The sequence below is a fragment of the Dermacentor silvarum genome, chromosome 5 (genome assembly GCF_013339745.2).
Source record: "Dermacentor silvarum isolate Dsil-2018 chromosome 5, BIME_Dsil_1.4, whole genome shotgun sequence".
Taxonomy (NCBI): Eukaryota; Metazoa; Arthropoda; class Arachnida; order Ixodida; family Ixodidae; genus Dermacentor; species Dermacentor silvarum.
Window position 1 is genome coordinate 6,191,823 of NC_051158.1, and position 21,623 is coordinate 6,213,445.

General features: G+C 46.5%; 1 protein-coding gene across 5 annotated transcripts in view; it reads left to right on the top strand.

The window, feature by feature from the left end:
* Window positions 1-21,623, top strand: part of LOC125945504 (uncharacterized) — a 63,548-nt gene that overhangs the window by 13,471 nt on the left and 28,454 nt on the right. For 3 of the 5 annotated variants that reach the window (XM_049667319.1, XM_049667317.1, XM_049667318.1), the window contains exons 3-4: window positions 5,741-6,653; window positions 11,386-12,008. In XM_049667319.1, the coding sequence (XP_049523276.1) occupies window positions 5,741-6,653; window positions 11,386-11,811 (1,339 nt within the window). In that variant the 3' untranslated portion in view covers window positions 11,812-12,008. Of the gene's footprint in view, window positions 1-5,740; window positions 6,654-9,144; window positions 9,810-11,385; window positions 12,009-21,623 lie in introns of those variants that run through there. The other 2 variants (XM_049667320.1, XM_049667321.1) reach the window with 2 other exon arrangements.

Here is a 21,623-nt window from a genome sequence, read left to right on the forward strand (position 1 = left end):
CGTAACATTGAACAGCCGCGCTGTTCGTAGAAATGCGTAGAAATGATTCCAAAATGGCGACGCAGAGGGAAAAACAACCAAATAACCAATAAATAAGGGTGTTTCTCTAACCAGAAACATTGTTGTGTCTTATTATAAAGTCTCTTAGATGTAGCGAAAGGGACTCCCGAGGACTCATGCCATGCGTGTCATGTAGGTCATGAAACAGCCACCGACATCTTGGCGCTCTCATGGTCGTTTCGTTAACTTGTTAGGCTCCCTGCACTCTGCTTCGCATAACATCCCACAGGGCGTGGGATCTGCCAGCTTTTCTCCCTGCGGTTTCTACGTGTGGCGTGTTGACGGTAGTGCTCGTCGTGCATTTTCCCTCGTAATTTATCACCATAGCTGTGTAGGCGCGCTTGTGTATGTATCTATATGCAATCTACAAATGTGTTCTTAATGTTACTGAATTTCTTCTCTAGATTGCGTGCTCTCCTTTCCCGCCTATCCTGATGGTGGGTGGGATGCATATTCTTGGGTATCGGAGGGACGGTTATCATGCCTGTGATGGGTCTGGGTATATCTACTTTGACGCCATGTTGGCTATGATACCCTATACCCAGGTGATCCATTATTTACCTACCTGTTTTAGTTTTGGACAGGCGTTCGTAATGTTCTATGCGTTGTGCCTCGATTAGCTCATCCAGTGTATTGTGTAGACCTAGCTGCAGTATATCGTCGCTGGTGGTGATGGAGAGTCCGATTGCTTGCTTGTAGATCTTTCTGATTAAACAGTCTAATTTGTAGCTTCTTGACGAGTGCCATCGTAGGTACGATGCCACGTATACTATTCTGCCTGTTACGAACGCTTGAACTAGTCTAACCAGATTACCTTCTTTCATTCCACTGTTTGTTGGCAATTTGAGTAGGCGCATGATTTGAGATGTTATATTGTCTAATTTGCGTATTGTCTCATCATTGTAGTCGTTACTTTCAATGATGAGCCCTAATACTCTGATCTTGTCAACCTTGCATATGGGCGTACCATCCATCGTAGTTAGGTGAATTTCCAGGTTGTTTCATTCCTTGTAGTTGCGTGGTTTTCGGCCACGTCGCGATGGTATATAGATGAGGCGCTCAGATTTCTCTGCCGAACCAGCTCGGCAGAGAAATCTGCAGAGTCCAGTTCCTGCTAGGTATTGTTAACTGTTTCTATTGCAAGTTGTAATGTGTTTTCAACTTGTTCATCGTCTCCATCGCTCATCCAGAGGGTGATATCGTCAGCGTAGATGGTATGATTCAGGCCATCGATTTCCTGTAGCTTTGCTGGTAATCCGATCAGAGCCAGATTAAACAGCATCGGTGATATTACTGAACCTTGGGGCGTACCTGCGCTACCAATCTGTAGTTATTCGGAGTTAAGGTCCCCTATCTTAATGTGTGCTTTTCTGTTAGTAAGGAATTCTCGTATATAATTGTATACTCGCTGGCCTAGACCTAGCTCATTTAATCTGTTTAATATTGTTTTGTGGGTAACACTGTCAAAAGCTTTCTTTAGGTCCAATCCTAGGATAGCTTTGCTTTTCCCACTTGTGTTATCTATAATTTGATGCTTAAGTTGGAGCATTGCATCCAGTGTAGACACATTTCTCCGGAAGCCTAAGATTGTAGGCGAGAGAACGCTGTTGTCCTCGAGATAGTTGGTCAGTCTCGTCAGGACAACGCATTCCATGAGTTTGCCCACACAAGACGTGAGTGAAATGGACCTCAGGTTCTCCAACTGTAGCAGCTTGCCTGGTTTGAGTATCTGGACCGTTTTCCATTGTTGGTGGTATTGTACCGGATTCCCAGCATTCGTTCATATACTTGGTAAGTAGTTCGAGAGAGGCATCATCGAGATTTCGGGTAGTCTTGTTTGTTAATCGGTCTAGTCCCGGCGCGGATGTAGTATTAAGCTTGTGTAGAGCTGCTCTCAATTCCGCTTCGCTAATATCTCGTGTAATCACCCTGTGTAATCTGGATGAGTTGTTGGCTTAGCCGGAGATAAATACCTTGTGGTATTGAAAGCGATTAAAGTCGGCCCCACATGTGAACCTGTTATGGTAGGTCCTCACAGGGTGAAAGTTTGGGCAAGTTGGCGATTTATTATCGTTAGTGTTTGACCTTACATTTGAATGTTTAAATTTAGCGTAGCAGCCGGCTTAGCATAATAGCGGCATCAAAATGCGCGTGCGCCGAACTCTAAACGACCTGTACCGTTTAGCGTATGTGCATGCTGTTTCTCGGATTTAGCGTTACCGTCCTTGCGGGGTTTACGTTGTTCGCGAAAGACGTGGCGGCGGTCCCGGCCGCGCACTTCGAACTGAATTTGGCATTGTTTTTTCGTAGAATTCAGTTCGTTAAACGGCACTCGCTTAGTCTCAGGCCGCTTCGACGACAGAGGATATGGATAACCTTGACGCGTTTCGAGATGGCTTCTCGTTTCGGTCGCGTCCAAGCCTAACGAGACAAACCTCCGGAACCTCTCAATGGGTCAAAGTAGTGCCATCTCCGCCACCCTCCCCGGCTTTGCGCTCGTTTCTCCTCTCGCCCCTCGATGGTGGCGCCCCCTTGCCCGATGCAACGTAGCAGACGACGCCACGCGTTAATGCAAGCGAGGCGATAACTTTTTAGTTTGGTGCTTTTGTTTTAGCTCCTGTTTGTTTCATGTCGCACTGAAATTACATCCAAGAGGCTTATTTCAACCGTAGGGAGCAGAAAAAGTGGTATTAACGAAATTTTGGGGCGAAAGAACATGTAAAACAAGATATAATAATGTGAGGGCATACACGATCGCGTCTGTTTGTACGTGTTTTCGCTGAGAACGGTTTGTGAATCGTTAGAAGTAGCTGTCAAGCACGGCTGGCACAAAGAGTTCATCAGAAATAGAAGCTACAAATCTGCGTTGAGTACGGCGGACTGTAACTGCTCAGTTACACAGCTACGTCGTTAAGGCGAACGGGAGTGGTGACTGAAGCCACATCAGCCATTCGGGCTTGATGGCTTCGCCTTGAGCCTTACAATAAACGTTAAAATTTATTACGTTGGCACTGATTGTGCGCTCTGTGGCTGCTAACCTTGGCATGCTGGGTACACGTCCGGCTTCAGCTTCCTTTTTGCCGAAATCGCGCATAATCAAAGGCCAAATTGGTCATCCGAAAAATGATCGTAAACATTAAACAAAAGACGGAGAACGTCCTACATGATTTAAAGATCATACGCCCCCGAAAACGATTCGTCGCCAACAAACACTGATAAAAACATGAACTCAGTAAGTATATCGTAAACTTTTATCGAGTGAGCAACGTTTCCCACAGAGTTTTAAAAGCGGAAACATCATTTTTTTTTTTGCTAAAATAGGATTGCGTGCAAATCTGATTTGTTTGTTGAGTATTCTAAAAGTTTAATTGACGCTGTATTTTTTCAATGGCTAAACACACAAGCTTAAAAAATGCAAATTTCTGTCTTTGAGTATCACTCTTTTTTTCTTATACAGGATGTTTCACTTAACTTCGACCAAATGTTAAAAATATGCAAATGCTACGTAGCTGGAAAGAAGCAAAGTAATGTTTGCCATCGCTTGGAGATTCTCAGATTTTTTTTGCATTCCGCTTAATTAGATAATTGGTGTTAATTAGTTAACTGGAGTTCTCTATTATTGTAATTACATAAAAGGTGTCAATAATAAAATTGTAGATAAACATGAAAAACTCCCGATACAGCATTTTGTTGCTCAATACGTGCTATATAAAAGTGTTTTAAATGCGAAGCATTTCTTAGCGAACATTTTATTGCGATAGCAATTATATGGACACTTCAACCTGATTTCTGCCGTCGCCGTCGCCGTAGCCGTCGCCGTCGTCGTCGTAGCCGTCGCCGTCGTCGTCGTCGCCGTCGCCGTGAGGTTCCGTATAGATAAAATTTTCACCGCGCGCCGTATGCCCGAGCGGAAGCGTGCGGGGACGTGCGCTGTCACGGAGAGCGAACGCACTCAATATCCCACGCGCAAGCAACGAAGCGGGAAGCCAGCGCCGGAGGCAGCGGGGGCGGGGGGGGGGGGGGCACTTTTACTCTGCCAACAACCGCGCTCGTCGCTCGACCGCGCCGTCTCTTATCTCTCCCACGCGCAAGCAAGGAGGCGGGAAGCCAGCGCCGGAGGGAGCGGGGGGGGGGGGGGGGCGCACTTCGACTCTGCCAACAACCGCGCTCGTCGCTCGCCGCACCGTCTCTTATCTCCACACGGCTCTGACCTTTATGCACTGTGCATTCGCCGCTCAGTTTCTGTTGAAGCGATAGACCGCTCGTACCTTCGCCCGCTGCAGCGTATGGGCTTGCTGCCAGCGTTTTCACAGTCGTTGTCTGCAGTCATTCAGTGTGATCTATTCATGTTTGTTTGTGCGCGCTCACACCACGCTTGTTCATTCAGTTAGTAATAGTCGGGCCACATTTTCCAACGCACGCTACACATGGAATGCTGCCCGGATCGGCAGTGCAGCGCTACAGGTGTGTCCCTTCGCACGCGCGCTACCCAAGGGAAGCGCTTCTCATCAACACCACCGTTTCACACGCGCCTTCTCGTGGTCATCGAGTCTCTCTTCATGTCGGTCTACTTACGCCGCAGCACACCTGCTTACTTAATCAGCTCATGTTTACTACAATTCATATTGCTACCAAAGCCGCTCACCTTACTTCGTATGTCATTGCTGTGTTGGTATCGCATTCATTGCTTCGCCCTTAGGGCGAAACTGTGACATTTTTTCACTTTGGCAGTACCTATCTATCTATCTATCTATCTAGCCGCCTACATCTTGGGGCTCTCATGGCTGTTTCGTTAACTTGGTATGTACCAAATTTGGCATAGTATGACAAGAGTCTATGACGAACATAAATGATAGGTCATCACATGAATGCCATTAAATGCGTGTCATGTAGGTCATGAAAAGCTGCCACAAATGACAAGTGACCCAGAGAAAAAAAGATTAACACTTAAAAACCACTGAAATGGGTTGAATGTCGGATGTGGTACTAAGTGAAGGAAAAGGCTTTAGAATGATGGTCAAAGTCATAGTCATGACAATGACTCAGCGAAAAAAAAATTAACACTCAGAAACCAGTGGAATGGGTTCGGATGGGGTACTACGTGAAGGAGTACTATGGGGTACTACGGTTGATGATCGAAGTCGTAGTCATGAGCTTGAGTAAGGTTTTGCCGTAAGGTCTCTTAGGCGTAGCTAAAGGGACTCCTTAGGACTCATGACATGCGTGTCATGTAGATAATGAAACAGCCACCTAGGTCTTGGTGCTCTCATGGCCGTTTCGTTAACTTGTTAGGCTCACCGCACACTTCCTTCACGTAACATCGATTCCCACAGGGCGTGTGCATCTGCCGGCTTTTTCCGAACGTGATAGAAGCCTGCGAATAGACGCAAAATTGCCGCGCGACTGGCCCCTCCAGGCACTTTGCATGTATTCGCGGGCACACATTGCCCACAGCCCAATAAGACCGCGCCGTTGGAACCAGTCATCTGGAATAGATGCTGGAAAAGTTTCTACCCATGTTGTGCTTGTTTTTCTGGCGACTCTATCCAATTCACGTCTACATCTCAGCTAACCTGTAAACGGTATAACAGCTGATGTTCGTTTCTTCATAAGTCAACAGTGGGCTTGATTTGCGTTTGTGCAAACTTCTAAAGCTTCTCTTTTGGTGCTTGTTTTTCAGCACAGAAGTGAGCGCTCTGTTCGCCGAAGTGGTTCTTCGTTGCCCTGCCCTACGAGTCCTCATGCTACCTTGGCCAGAACATTGCTACCGCGAACAGTTCCTGAATGGCTGCCCAGTATCGCGATATGGCGTGGAGCAGTGGATGGTGCCCTGGCTGACGGCTATCAGGACCTCCGGACTGCACCAGCTGGGCATCTATTTGCCGGGCATGGACAAAGTGCAGTGTCGCACTCTATTGCAAGCTGTCGCTGACAACAAGACGTTGATGAACATGGAGCTCGACGAAGTGCCGCTGATCATGAATAATAGCACAGACAGTAACAATCTGATGTTCCTGTCCAAAACTATCCAGGACTTAAGTCTCGGGGACCGCGTTCGCCTCATGAACCTTTACGTGACCTTTGAGAACGCACCCAAGATATTGGCATCCGCCGAACTTCCCACCGTGAACTTCGACAACCTCTGTATCGATTTCACTGAAGAACGGGACCTGGATCCTATATTGGCATGCGGCGAGGCGCTCTCTCGCCGCGGTACCGTAACAATAATTACGATCTACTGCACATTGATGCGTCAACCCGCGTTCGGCGCCTTGTTGGATTGGCTTGCCCAGTCGTCCACACTGACCCACATGAAAGTCGTCGCCTGTAAACACGGAGGGACAGAGAGGTTATGTGGTTGCTGCGACGACATGTACCATTCGGTGGTCGAGGCGCTGTCGAAGAACGCCAACATCGCTAGCATAGGTTTGTATGGCGTCAGTGTACAATCGAAACACCTCCACATGCTCTTGCGCTGCGCTCGCAAGCATCGAAATCTCATCGAGATCAGCCTGGATGCAGCTTGCAAAGACGCCGACACGTGGAACCTGTGTAGTTCGTCGGGGATGAACGTCTACGTGACCGTCATGAGGGTAAGATCCATCCTTCTCCGATTTTCTTTATTGGGGTAGCAAATTTTCGAACACTCCACACACGCTTAGACAGCATCATCCGTGTCCCGAATGCAAGGGCTTATGCAGAACAGGAGCGTCTTCTTCTTTCTGGGGTTTTACGTGCCAAAACCAGTTCTGATTGTGAGGCACGCCGTAGTGGAGGGCTCAGGATTAATTTTGACCACCTGGGGTTGTTTAACGTGCACTGCAACGCAAGCACACGGGCGTTTTTGCATTTCGCCTCCATCGAAATGCGGCCGCCGCAGCAGGGATTCGATCCCGCGACCTCGTGCTCAGCAGCGCAACGCCTTAGCTATAGCTGAGCCACCGCGGCGGGGCCAGGAGCATCCACTCTTGCTGCATTTATTTCACGGGGGAAAAGTTAAACCATACAAAAAGGTGGGAATGTTTCCGTGGTGGAATTTCCAGTAGAAACCGCAGTGTTGCTAGGAGTGCCGGTATTACGGGAGACGCAGCAATGCGCAGTTTCCTGCAAGAAATACTAAAGGAAACTGTGTCACTATGGTCGGTGAGAACCGCAAAATGTACGCTGTCCAACTCGAGCTCAGTTTGCATAGATGCGCCAACCAGTTAGGTTCGCTTCGGAAAACCGCGTTTTTCTGTAGGATCCCATATTCTTTTTATCGGGTTATTAGATAACGGAGTTATGGAGTACATGGGTTATTTCAGTAGGGAAGTGCGACAATACTCAGTGATTTTGCATGGGTGCAGAGACATTAGCTTACTGCGTTTGGAAAACTGCAGTTGCTTTAAAATTTAACGACATGAAGCATAATAATTAAGGCAGAACAACGCCTGAAGCTACGAAGATGAAGATCAGACTAATTCGTGCGTACACATCATTCCGTGGTAGCTGGGCAACAGAGGTTCTCTCTAGGGAGTTTTGTGGGAAACTCTAGTGCCGCAAAGCATTCCGTCGTGCGGAGCTAGGGAGGGAATGTTCATTGTTCCTCTCTTTCTTGTCTTACCGATGATGCGCTCGTTGAAGCGCTGAGGTTTGGGGTATTAAGAAGTGCAACTTTCCGACTCAGTGAAGCCAGTATTTTTGTAGCGTCGCATTAGGTGGGATCGGCTGCCTAATCTAACGAACAGTAGCATGCTGACAACGTGGCTGCTCAGCGAGCTACTAACAATATTTTAAATTACTCATTTCTTTTGTGCGATAAATGAAGGTCCTGAACCTCTAAACCCTAGAAGAGTAGTCACAAGCCTCGGGCCACCATCAATGATTTAAAATATTTGCTTTTCAACTGCCACTTTCGGTTTCGTTTCCTAGGAGGTAGTGTTCTGTGACGTCATGACAAAGTATGTGATCAATGGGAGGAGGACATTACGACGCTTTGACGCCCGCGATGCTGCTACATCGAACCTCACAATGATAAGCAGCATTACGGACGACCACGCAAGCCGGAGCGAATGCCGATACGTCGCAGTATCCTCCTCTCGCCTGGCCACATGCTTCACATGCATGCATGAAGTCCATGCATGAAGTCACACGCATGAAGTCCCAACACCACACAAACGAAACTGGAACTGACTGTAGCCAAGCTCTCATAATACATTATTAGGGGCGCAGTACGCCTTATTTTTTTCCGCGGTTTCATATCTCCATGCCTTCATTTACAAAAAAAAAAAAAAAAAAAAGACTCCAAAATATCGGGCTAGTAACCGTGTTAACTATAGGCCGTGATCAATGTAAGGTAAGGTTCATCTCTTAGCTTCAACGTGCAATCCGCATTTTGAATTTTTGTGTGCTGCCCTCTGCCACACGCTCGTGAAAACGTTTTGGAAGGGCGCCGGAGCTTTCGCCGGTTGATTTGTCTACCTGCGCCCACGTTGAGTGCGCGTCGATTGTGGATCGCGAATAATTATTAACGGCTTCTCCGGGGCAGCATCTTGTTCCTAGAAGTCATGTAGCACTCACTAACTACTGGTTGAGCAGGCCTGAGTGCGAGGGTGTGATAATAATGCGGCCAATAAAGGCACGATGAGTTCCGTCTGCCGACGCGGCTGCCTTGGAGTTTGTTGACACTAATTTCTGCACTTGCACCTCGCTTTTATTGTGATAGCAATTGTATGCACACTCCAGGCGCATTTCTGCCGTCACCGTGAGGTCCCGTATAAAGTCGACGGGCCATAAAATGTTCCCCGCGCGCCGCGCGCTTTATGTGCGAATGAAAGCATGCGACGGTGAGCCAGAATCGTGGCTAGACATTAAGCATATTCAAGAAGCGTTCGAGCGCAGCCTGCCATGTCGGATTTACCAAAGCGGTGCACTTGTTTCCATCGACATTAAAGCCACAGATGGTTGTTAGCGTCAAATATTGGGGGAAAGGTGCATCGCTATTATGAAAATTCGAGAGTAGATCTAACCATCAAATGGCTTGCATATAGCGCATTTTGCTACCTGTGGTGCCGTCGCATTCAACTGCTTTTCTTTTTCCAACAGTGCAGCGCGCTCAGCGTCTGCCGCTACTTTTTCTTGCCGCATCGAAATGGTCGGCTGCAAAGCGCGCAGGACTCGGCCGGCTTGGTCACACAGCGTGGCGCCATCTCTCGAGGCGCTGCGAAACCCGCGCCGTGGATCATGGTCCGCTGGCATTGAGAAGAGCACAGGCAACCCTATCTCAGCGCCATAAGATGACAATCAAGTTTATGGTGCCCTGTATCTGCCCTTTGAATGTCGCTATTGGAAACGACAAATAAAACTTCAGCATACTAGAAGTTGCAACTTGAGTGATATTATGAACAAACATTAGGAAGAAATCGAATAAACAAGCTTTATTGAATTCGCAGATGGGTCCTATACCTAGACGTCCGCCATGAAATCGGAAGCAACATTTTTTGTAACTCGTTTGGGCAGTAACTAGCGTATGTAATGCGGTCCTGTATAAGGGTTGGGGGCCAGAGACCGCATTTTCTTAACTTTTGGCTGGTTGCCCGGATGATCTCCTTTTGTTCTCGCAATGACAATCGGATGTTCTCGCTTGAGTGCCCGAATAACGGCTCTAGCTTTTCGCTCAAGGTCACTTGAAGGTCGCGGACAACGAGCACTAAAAGCATTTCACGCTTAATAATGTGAGAACATAGAGCAACATACACATCTGCGCATATGAGCCACTTTGTTCCACCTTTTGTTCAATATGGGTACTTAAACAACGGCAACTGTGGTCCAGCAGATATATACATCACGCGCTGTTAATTTATTACTTGACACTGACTCACTGACTTGGCTCACTGACAGGCCGTGTTCTCTCGCGATATCGCGCGTGACATCGCTGACACTGTTGGTACTGAGAGCGAGGTGGTTCTTTATGCTGCTGTACCGAATATATCGTCTCTTCTTTCCAGTTTGACGCAGAGGTAAGCAGTGATCTCTGGAATTAAGAAATGTGCCAGCATAACAACACGTTCAGACCCACCCATCCACGTAGCGAATGCGACCGGCAGCCTACGGGAACGGTGACGTACAGATGTTGGCACAGCGCTGTGTCACCGTTTGCAGCTCATTGTGTACGCGCCATGCGAAGCGGAGAGTAGTTTATTTCATATCGCTAAGGCCAGAACTGAACTATAAAAGCAGTTTCCTTCGCCCTAACTGCTTACTCTTAAGGTAGTAATCAAATAATTAAATAATCATTTAAATGAGTAATAATAACAGTGCAACTAAATACATTTTCTCGATACATTAGTAACATACCAATAGTGCTGAAATAGTTATCGCAGTGTTCACAAACAAATGTATTGGTGCTGTATATATATTTTTACCAGACATGCCTTTAAACAAGTTTTTGCCTAAGCTCGTGCAAGTATAAGCATTTCTAGCAATCAAATGGCGTCAGCACTAACCAACATTATTGCGTACCAAAGTTGGTAATGAAACATTATTGGAGGTTTTCATACAAATTATGACGTCTGCCGCTACGCATGTGTGGCCAAAAAAGCGATTTTTCATTATGCCTCTTTATTTTTAAGAAAATATATCTTAAGCAAGTGCAGCAGTTCAGCCTAAGCACACACTGAGTGCACATAAAGCATTGCAGACCATTGATTTTGTTAAGCCATTCTCAACGTTCCAGCACCATGCCTGCGAATAGTTGCACATTTCCTGACTGAAAATTAACAAAAACGACTACTTGCTATTGCCAGGGAAACGAAGCGAGAGGGCGAATCATACGCGAGTGCTTCGGCCTTACTTTGCTCGAACGAATATGTATCGCTATTCTTTTTTTTTTTTTTCCTGACGTAATTGAGGCATGGAACGGGCTTCCGAATGATGTGGTCAATACAAATGATGTTATTGAATTCATGCGTTTACTTGATGTACATTTATCTGATTCACTATGATGATTAGTCTGAGCTTTAGCTATGATTACTATATATAAATGTCTTGTTGTTTGGTTGTATTATATATACATATATGTGTATGTACGTGTACGTAAGTGCGTATGCGTGTGAACTTCTGTATGCAAAATGTGCTCCCTCCCTGTAATGACCATCAAGAGAGGGTTAACAGTATTTCTAAATATATAGAACTATTACGGCACCGGCCGTAGGGCTGCCACGTGGCCTTGGAGGTCGGCCTCCATTAATGTTGAGGCAGCATTCACAGCGATGTGCGTTGTCGACACGAGCTGTTCACGCATAATATTCATTGCTCTTTCTGTACAATTTGTTGGAACACTCGCAGAAGCTGCAGAAGATCATGCTCCGGAACGCCGCCCGGATCAGTGCGGCGGCCATGTTCGTCTTGGGCGAGAACACCCGCAAGGGCGCCCGGCTCATCGAATCCCTGCACGACCATCCACGGCTGCTGGAACTGGTGCGGAAAGGAGCATGTGCCTCCGAAGCCGAGGCTCAGGCGATGGCCCAGCGAGCCATGCGGAGTGTGCAAAGTTGCAGCCTTTGCGACTACATGACGCTGACCGGTGTGGTCAAGGAGAAAGTGAAGCGCCTTGACCCCGACTCCAAAGAAGTCCACCTCGTAGATTTGCCGAATGACTGCTGGCTTCACGTGCGCCGATACCTGAAGATTGCACACGTTGTTATGCCACGTCCTGTTGAAGACTGGGAGTGGCCCAGTGAGTCTGTGCCTACCCTAGTATCTCTGTTTTAGCGTGGAGTATGCCCCAGCTCTCCCTTCCCTCGCCCCCCCCCCCCCCCCCAAGAAAAATTCCGGCTACGCCACTGGCTGCTCATACCAGCCTATCTCCTTGCACTAAGCGCTGCGCTTGACTAACTTACGGAAGCACGCAAGTCTATGCAGCACACCCCGTATGCATGCACAAACCGAGAAATAAAAGCATTATTGTGTACAGACAATAGCGTCGTTATTCTTTTCTACTTTTTTATTGGGACCTAATAAAAATGTTACGCGAATGATTATCGCTTCACTTCTCGAGAAAGATTAAAGATCGCAACGTTTCTAACTATTGAGATTTGATAACGAGCACTTCCAGGGTGTGGCTGACAAGGCCGACTCGCCGGTCGCATATTACGAGGGATTTTCTTTCAAAAGCTGAAGGAACGTGCTGCGATTTTTTTTTCCTTAGTCAAGCCCAGCCCAGATGAAATATCTAGAAGCAATGGATGTAAAGAGAACTATGCATATATTCCACTGGTGTCATTCGTCATCACTACTGATGCCTTCGGTATAAACAGCCGCCATGACTGGGTACCTTCGCTATGCTCCCGGCACCACTGCCGTGGGTTACGCGCAGGACTGGTACATGCGTTTTGTGGTACTTTCTTTTTACCGCGATAACCACGTCGATTTCTGGGATGTTCAGCTGTCTAAACAGAACCAAGAGTTTCAGCGAGATAGACCTTTACAAGAAACCAGGCATCGATTTCTTTAGGTTGCCGAAAATAAGTCATGGCAGCGTGATTAATCATCGCCTCAAAAAACCACAGACCCTCTGGTTGCCTCGTATTAACACAGTTTCGGGATCTCCACAACGCGCGCGTTTGGGGTCGTGAACCACAATAATTTAGATAGTTAGTGTTCTACCACCGTCTACAATCGTATCCGCGATATTCTCCGGAGAATTAGTAACGCCAATCCAATATCTGCAGAAAAAGCGAGTAGCTGCTTTTAGTTCTAATACCCGTGTTACATGGGCTAATACACCTGTCAAGCGGGCAAGTTAAGTGGACTTACGGGGAGTGCACTTCGGGACCTTGAGTGACACTTTAGGCTACGCGGTTCTAAACGGGAAAACGGAGCGCACTCGCAGTAAAAAAAAAAAAAAAAAAAAATGCCAACAGACTACGAGCGCTTATTGTGAAGATGTAGATTAAAAAGAAAAGTACTTCTAAAGAGGGATTGTTTTACGTTGTATGATTAATTAAAACAAACTTAATCTATGTTTTTTCATCAAAAAACTAAAATATTTTTTTTTTATTATGAGAGTGTGGCAAGTCGATGCCGGCCTAGAAAAATGCCTAGCCAATCCAGAACGACATAGCGGCGTGCGACAAGGCGGTATTTGATCCTGCTCGAACAGAATATGAACGTGTTTTAGGCTATTATTTGTGTGCAAGAGCTGTTCAACCACTAAAATGAACTTCTGTGTCCTTTTTTATGCACTATATTTTGTACCATTGAAATCGCTGGCGACGAGGCTACGCACTCGGCCACCAAAGTGCGTTCCATGAACGCACTTCGACCGGAGAACACTCTGCAGTGATTCAAAAAAAAAAAAAAAACTTTTTTTGGCAAAGTGCAGATAAACCGAGTGACACTCTCCGTAAGTGCACTTAACTTGCCCGCTTGACAGGGGTATTAAGTGCACTTTGAGCGAGTGCACTTCGCGGCTAGTGTCATTAGCAGGCTGCCACACGGGAACGCTAAGTGACACTGCAGAGCGCACTCACTGGCGAGTGTGTTTGGCGAACTCATTTCGCGGCGGCGAAGTGTGTAGCCTCGTTAGCAATGAGTAAAAAATAAGTAAAGCATTATTGAAAGAAGAGTCAGGAATAATTTTTAATGACATTGTTTTAAATTGCTAACGTTACAAGATAATAAAATGTGCCACACCGCAAAGAAAAAAAAAGAACAGCGAAAAACTAAAAAAAAAAATTATGGGGTTTTACGTGCCAAAACCAGTTCTGATTATGAGGCACGCCGTAGTGGGGAACTCCGGAAATTTGGACCACCTGGGTTTCTTTAACGTGCACCTAAATCTAAGTAGACGGGTGTTTTCGCATTTCGCCCCCATCGAAATGCGGCCGCCGTAGCCGGGATTCGATCCCGCGACCTCGTGCTCAGCAGCCCAACACCATAGCCACTGAGCAACCACAGCGGGTCATACTCTCGCTCTCGGGCTGTTCACGACCACGCCGGGTAATGGCTGCGCAGTTGTTCGGCGGATCGAGTCGTTTTGACTGTTGCTGGTCAAGTTGCCGTCGTTGCCAGCGCTTGTAAAGGTGGATTGTAAATGTTGCTTCTAACAATAAACTCTTGTCGTGGACACATTATTATATTCACAAAACTATGCTTTCCCGTCTGACTCCCGATCGCCATGGCCATCAGTTTGAAAGAACACTTTTCTTTCTCGTGTAGCAGTGCGCCGCCAAAGTGACACTCAGCGCGCTGATTCTAGCCACCATAGCGCTGAAGTGCATTCGCTCAAAGTGCGCTTTACATTGCCCGTGTGGCATGGGTATAAAACTTCCAAAGGCGCGGGGGTGGTTGACCAAGATATATTGATGAAGGAATAAGCCGCTTTAGAAGAAATGATACTTCGTTGCCTGATTAGGGGGTCTCATAACACTTGGCCATTGGCGGTACGCCTGCTACGAGCGGGGCTCGACCCCCCTCCGTAATGGACCGGCCTACCTGCGTCCCAGTTTCGCATTTCCATGCCTCTGTCACCGACGTCTGAAATCTCTTTTAGGTTATTCCTAACTTTTCACCTGCTAATTTCTCTGACTAAAAGCTTGCTATAATATCGTTCGTGCTAGCGTTTTCTATTGTTTTGCCGAATAAAAATTTAATTTTGTGCAAATGCTGATGTTCGAGGGCAAATCGCATTAAAGAGGAATCCACCAAACTAACCTTCATTTCTAATAATATACGATCAGCTTCTACCTAGAGGATAAATATGTTGCTAAGCCTTAGCATACTTCCAACAATGCGCTGCAACTTTTTACAGCGAGGGAATTAGTGTGACAAGGAGCACTCGAAAACCTTATATGGTTGTTCTAATCGTGTCCCGGGAGGAATAGATCATTCACGGCGTTTATATTTAGATCTTAAAACGGGCTGATAAGCGATTTAGCAATTCATGATCCAGCTATAGGAGCGCGCTTGAAAAAAAAAAAAAAGAACATGGACCAAAGAAATCAGAACACCCAAAGAAGCGCTGAATTGCTTTGTCCCCATGTTTTTCAATTGCACTTCCTATATGACAAAGCTATATTTAGAGAGAATGTGGGGGAGTATTAGCGGTAATAAGTAGAAAAAATCTTTTTAGTAAATAATGGGTAAATGAAATTTACTAAGGGGCGTTAATAAAACGCTCACAAAGTTATACCAACAAGGGGGAAAACCCAACGGTTCAAGAGTCCTGTAAAATGGCCGGTCTTCTCCGATTCAAGGTCGGCCTTACAATGTATACAGTCGTTTCTCTGACACGGAACTCGCGATCGACTGACATGCGAAATTGTGGAACTTATCTATCACTTGACAGAAAAAAAAAAAAGGTCATGACATCTCTTGTCAATGGATACCGGGCCATTGCGGTATCACAGGAAATAATGACACACATAAGGCAGCTCGGGCATCAAACCAAGATGACCGTTGCGCCCCCATTCCTCTCTCAAGGACAAACGCTGTGAGGCAACGTCGCATTCCAGCACGCACACTCTCGTTAGCTGAGTGGAACATCGCCCATTCAAGGTGCACCAGTTCATTTTTCTTGCGCTGTTTACTGGAAGACACTGACAGGGACGAAACAAACACTGCTTGTAAAGAGGACACGAAGTGAAAAGGGGAAGCGCTAACTGCCAACCAGTTCATTGACAGACCAAAGCACAGTTTAAAAGAACCCAACGACGCATTGTGACTGCGTGAACTATAGTTATAACAGATCCCCTAAGATCGCGTTCTCACGTTTCTGCTAGCTATTATTCTATTAGTGTATTCTGTGTGTCTATGCGTCCCCTGGGTAAATAATTTCAGCATTGTAGTAAGCATGACTGAAGGCGTGCTCAACGACTCAAGTTTACATCATAAACTGCTTGTTGCTGTCAACGAGCTCCATTTGTTTGCAACTAATGAGAGCGTACAAGGCTTTAGAGGCTCACAATTATTTCCCGAGGGGGTTCGTGAAGCATATTGCAGAGAAGCATACAGTTGCCGTCACAACGCGTCGTCTTGTTGGCCAAGGTGAACGTAAATGGCAGCTTGGGGCGCTTGCCTGCGAGATTTCATGTGTGTGTGTGTGTGTAAAAACTTTTTATTTACAAAAGTCCTGAGGCTCGACTATTTCAAGTCGAGGCGGGCCGCTCCCACGATGGCACCGTTAGGCCCAGCCCTTCAGCGACATCGTGGGCCCTCTGGACAGCCCGTAGCTGATCTTGAAAAGATGAACTCTCTAACATCTTCTTCCAATGGAGCCATTCTTCTTCAGGGTTGGTGAGAGTCTGTTTAATATAGCTATGCACCAGCTACCAAGGCGGCTTGCGGACGTACTGGGCCTGAAACACACGGTGTACGCCGACGACGCCACCGTGTGGACGCATTAAGGGTCCATCGGTGAGCAGGAGGGCGTCTTACAAAGAGCTCTCGACATTATTCACGACTATGCCGCGGAAACGGGTTTACACACCACCCCAGACAAAACAGAGTTCGTCGTCATTCATGGTGGCCGATCCACCTTTGGCAAACAGGAAGAAAATCAACCTTTTAAGCTGTACATCGGTAACCGACCCATCACACGGAAATCTACTATCCGAATGCTCGGTATGCACCTAGACGAGAACTGCACAGCGAACATTTGGTTCCAACGCGTTACGAAGACAAGCAAACAAATCATGCGCGCTTTACGCAGAATTTCTAACCGCACCCGTGGAGTAAACGAACGGGAAATGCGGCAGTTCGCGCAAGCTTTTCTCGTCTCCCGTACCATGTATGGGCTGCCGTATCATCCAGTCAACTGGACGCAGATGCTCGCTCGACCGGTTACTTAACGACGCCAAACGCATTTTACTGGACTTCCAAGGTACACACGCCTCGAAGCGCTCAAGAGCTGTAGCAAGCTCAACAACCTGCCGGAGCTCGTCGACATGCACATCTATATACACAGGAGACGAGACTTCGCGCCGCAAATGCCGGGCGACACACACTCATGCTCCTCGGATATGACGTTCACACATTGCCCATTTTGCCCAACAAAACGCCGCCGTGGGAAACCACGGTTCTCACCGATGGCAAGCCACTTCCTCTCAGTATTGACCCTAATCAGCGAATGCGGCGCCTTGCATATGCCAAGAGGCATACTAAAGTTACGAGTTCACTCCCCTTGACTCAACGCATCGTATACACGGACGCTGCACTTCCTGCAGACGGCATTAGTAACACTTGTTACGCCACTGCGTGGTACGACCAGACAAATGAAAATCAGAACCGGCGCTATCATATATCAGCAGAGGCAATGTACAGCAGCCGCACAGAGCTAATGGCAATGCTAGGTAATTTGTAGTGGGCCCTCGCAACTTCGTCTGAGGCTGACCCTGTTCGCCATCATGTGTACACAGACTCCCAGGCTGCCCATCTGGCATGCGTTAATGTTCTTTACACAGATCCCGTACTGCAGAATATCCGGCACCAGACACGCCTGCTCCGCGAATGCGGTCACGATGTTAACATCCACTGGGTCCCCGCGCACTGCGGTATCCCTAGAAACGAGAAGGCTCATAGACTGGCGCGCGCTTCTCTCCACCGCGCTAGCCAGAGCCTACGATACTCCTTATCCTCTCCTAGCTACCACACCTGAGCTAGCAGATCCGATGGCAGACGAGCATGCGACCAAACAATGACGTGCCGCCTACCTCACAGCAGTGGGCAATCAGCTCTCTATACCGTCGCTTCCCTCGAAGGTATTCACACGGCGAGAGTCAGTCTTGCTTCGGAGAATTCTCCTTTCTTGCTGAACCGTTTCCACAGGGGTGGCACACCACCACCCATGGCTAGGTTCTGTTCCACGTGCAAATGTCGTGCTGATCTCAACCACTTGTGTTGGGAGTGCCCTCCACATCCCACCTAGGCTTCGTGCCGTGGCCACCATGCGGGGACCCTGGCCTTCTTCTCTCCGGAATTGGGCCTGCCCGGACCCCACGCCTCCGGACCATGCCATCGAGCTCTGGCGAGCACTGCCCTTGTTCCTCCAGGACCCGGCGGCACCACCGGTCGGCTCCGCGACAGCCACAAGAGTCACTTAGCTGCCTCCAGGACGTTAGTTAATAAAACGGAGGCAGCCTCACCCTTCCCCTTTGCAATAATACCCCCTTTTCCATCGCAGCGCCCTTGGTGCACTCTAATTTGGAATAAACGTGGTTTCATTCATTCATTCTGTACTCATAGCAGAAAGTGTAATAACCAAGACACCCGACAGCTTTTGCTTGAAAAATGCTGACGACGGGATCCTGCACCTGAACAAAACGCATCAGTGCATTTTTCCAAGTACAGACACACGTGACAATTTGCAATGTCTTGTGCTGCGACTTTGTTGTGTTGACTCCGTCATCAACTCACAATGAAAGGATATGCTGAAATGATGCTTTTATAGACATGTGCTACCTTTTGCAAGAAGAATCTTTGTGCGTGTGATCATACCTGAATGGCTAGCGAACTATTTCATAGGAGTGTGGTCTTGTGTAGTCGCAATAACAGTAACAGAGCAGAATTATGCTACTGCCCAAGTCCAGAAATAGGCAATATGCTGGCTTGGGATCAAAATCAATGCAAGTAGAAATAAATGGTCCCATTACACTTGGCTCGGCATCAAGCGTGCTCTGTGGCAAAAGCATTGGTTTTGTGAGGACTGCAAAAAAGAACAGCCGGCATTCACTGTTTCAGTACCTCATGATTAAGCTGCCTGCAGGAACGCTCCAAATTACCTTTCTAGAAACAAAACTGCTTTCATGAAAAAGGTTAGGCTTTATCTGCATAGGAAATCTGTGCAACGTTGTCAAAACCTTGACGCATTTCCATATATGTGCATGCAACCTCTCGCGCTACTTATGAGTTCAGTTAAGAAAACGTTCGTATTTGCATTGATAACTGCAACATATGTCAGTTACATGGACAATACAATTCCAGCACTTCCAACAAAAAGTTTACCTCCATGATGAAGCTTCTGTTCTTGCACATTTTCATACAGCCTCCAATAAAATGGTGCATTATGCGCAGTGCCTGTATGCAGATGTGTCGTGTTCTCGTCTTTTAAGTGAAAACTGATGCCACAGCAGCACACCTCTGTTGTGGTTCGCACAATGAGCCCTCAGATGCATTGATACAAAGGAAGCTCAGACCGCTATCTGTTGAGGCACAAGTGTCCATAGCACATCATGGTAACATTGCCTTTTTTTATTTAAAAATACCTTACAGAGCCCAAGCGCCGCAAAGTGCAAGGGGGGGGGGGGGGGGTGATCTGAAAAAATAAGCTCAAAGTAGTTAGAACTTCATATGTAAAGATATAAATTCCGTAAGCAATGGGAAATCAATCAACGTAAAAGCAATAGTTAAAATAAGGAGGAATAGAATCATAATAAATGTTTACACTAGTACTGCGAGCGTAGCGTGAAACACTTTTAAACGCCGTAAGCTAGCAAACGTGTACGCACACGTACAAACACACATACTTAGATGGAGAAAGGGGATAAAAGCATTGCACGAAGTACTCAACAGCACCAATGAGAAGAAAACAAGGCATTAATGATGAAAGCAAACGTACGAAATGAGTCTGCACTATTCTGATGGTTACAGTAGTACAATCTGAAAACGGAACTAAAAAAATTATTATTTTTTGTAAAAAAATTGTTTCTAGTGCATTTACAGGATGTACAATAATACTTTGATCACTGCTCTCTCACCTTTGCCATTACTGAACGAGATCCAGTTTTTATTAGTTACAACCTTAGAAGCCAGAAAAAAAGGCAGAGAAAGTACTTTTAATTGAGTATCCTAACGTCTTGGACAATGCAATTTGTTCAAAAAAGTTACTTGCACCAGATTTCTTTAGAAGCGGGCACCGCTCGCCCTTAGGGTGAAACTGTGACATTTTTTTTTTTTTTTTTTTTTTTGTGAACCGCCTGTCTTCAGCCGCAAGAAATAAATCCGACACCAGCGGTGCTAAGCACAATCCTACGGTAATTGCTTCTTGCTGGATGAAAGTATCCCCCTCATACTCGATAAACGCCGAGCTTAGGTACGTTATTAGTAGGTACAGAAAAGTGTTAGCAAAACAGTTGCAAACGTCTTGAAACTTTGGCTATCCATATAAGTTGATGCACTCTTAATACGTCTCGATTTCAGCTTTGTTCGGTGTTGTAATACAGGTCTATGACACCGATGGAAAGAACATTGGATTATCAGATACTTTCTTAGGAAGCCGACGACTTGCTCCGACCTAATTTTTCGGGACAGATCGTCGACCGGTAGGACCGAAAGATATGCAGGCTTGGTAATATTTAGCAAGGGCCCGTTGCCAGTTTATGCTGGCAATGAACCCTGGCTTATGGGTCTCGATTGAAATGATGGTCGAAAAGTCAATGTCTGACATTCTTTCAGGTTCTTTTCTAGTTTTGTGAATCCCATATTACGGCATTCCTTCTCCGTATTTTTCTTTAGCTGCCTTATTTTCTTTCTTTCTACGTTGCTATTCTCGAAGTTGCTCAAGATGGGTTCCTTTCCCAAGGTTTTGTAATATTTGGCGTTCAATTTTACGAAAGCGCGTGTTTTGTCCGACAGTGTAAGTTTGAGATTTACAACCTTTCTTGGGCCAATCGTTCTTTTGTCATGAAAATCAGTCTTTTCAAGTGCTTTCACCGCTTCCTGAATACACGGAATATTTGCTTGCTCCGGAGCACTCTCGCTTCGCACAAATGCTCAATACTCAGTTGATGTCACTTTCGGCTAGACTGCGCATTTCGAACCTATCCGTAAAACTTAAGAACCTGAGTAAGAAAAGCTTGCCCTGTGAGGTTGACACCCCGTTTTCTTCGGCCGTGCTACATTTTTTCGTCCTATCCTTACGTTCCATTACGTGCATTTATGAGTGTACTGCAATGAATAACATATCTAACCAATGTCTTACGACTTGAGCTAAATGAGCCCACTGTTGAAAATCTTGCCTGGAGAAATCAAATAGCATCAACTATTTCTTTTTGAAAACCATCCAAAGAATTTCCAACAAAGGACAACACAACAAGGGAAGGCAAGTCAAATGATCGAGTTACGGCGCTGGAGTATCTCGCGTAGAAACGGTTACATATAACACCGCCAAAGTACAGAAAACAAGAGACTAACTTCCATACAAGCAAATGTGCAAGGTCGATATCAGCGCTATCAAGGGGGAGAATAAAGTTATCACGTCGCATTGGTTCCCACCCACAGCGGCATGCATACAACGCGGCCGAAGATCCTACAATTTCTTATTTATGCGAACAATTTAACACAGCTTTCTCTAACTGCCCCCCCCCCCCTGCATAATTCCTTTGGGCAACGCAGGTATTCTGTAAATAAATAAAATAAACATTCCTCGGGATCTTATTATAATTAACCGAGGTGTCAGTGACTGAAGCGTGCGCTTGCGTGGGACACATTTATTTTGCGACACTTTTCTAGTCGTGAGCATAAGTGAGGACTTTGAGTTATGAAGTGCCATTGTTAAAGCCCGTCCCATTATTCTGCTAAATCACACT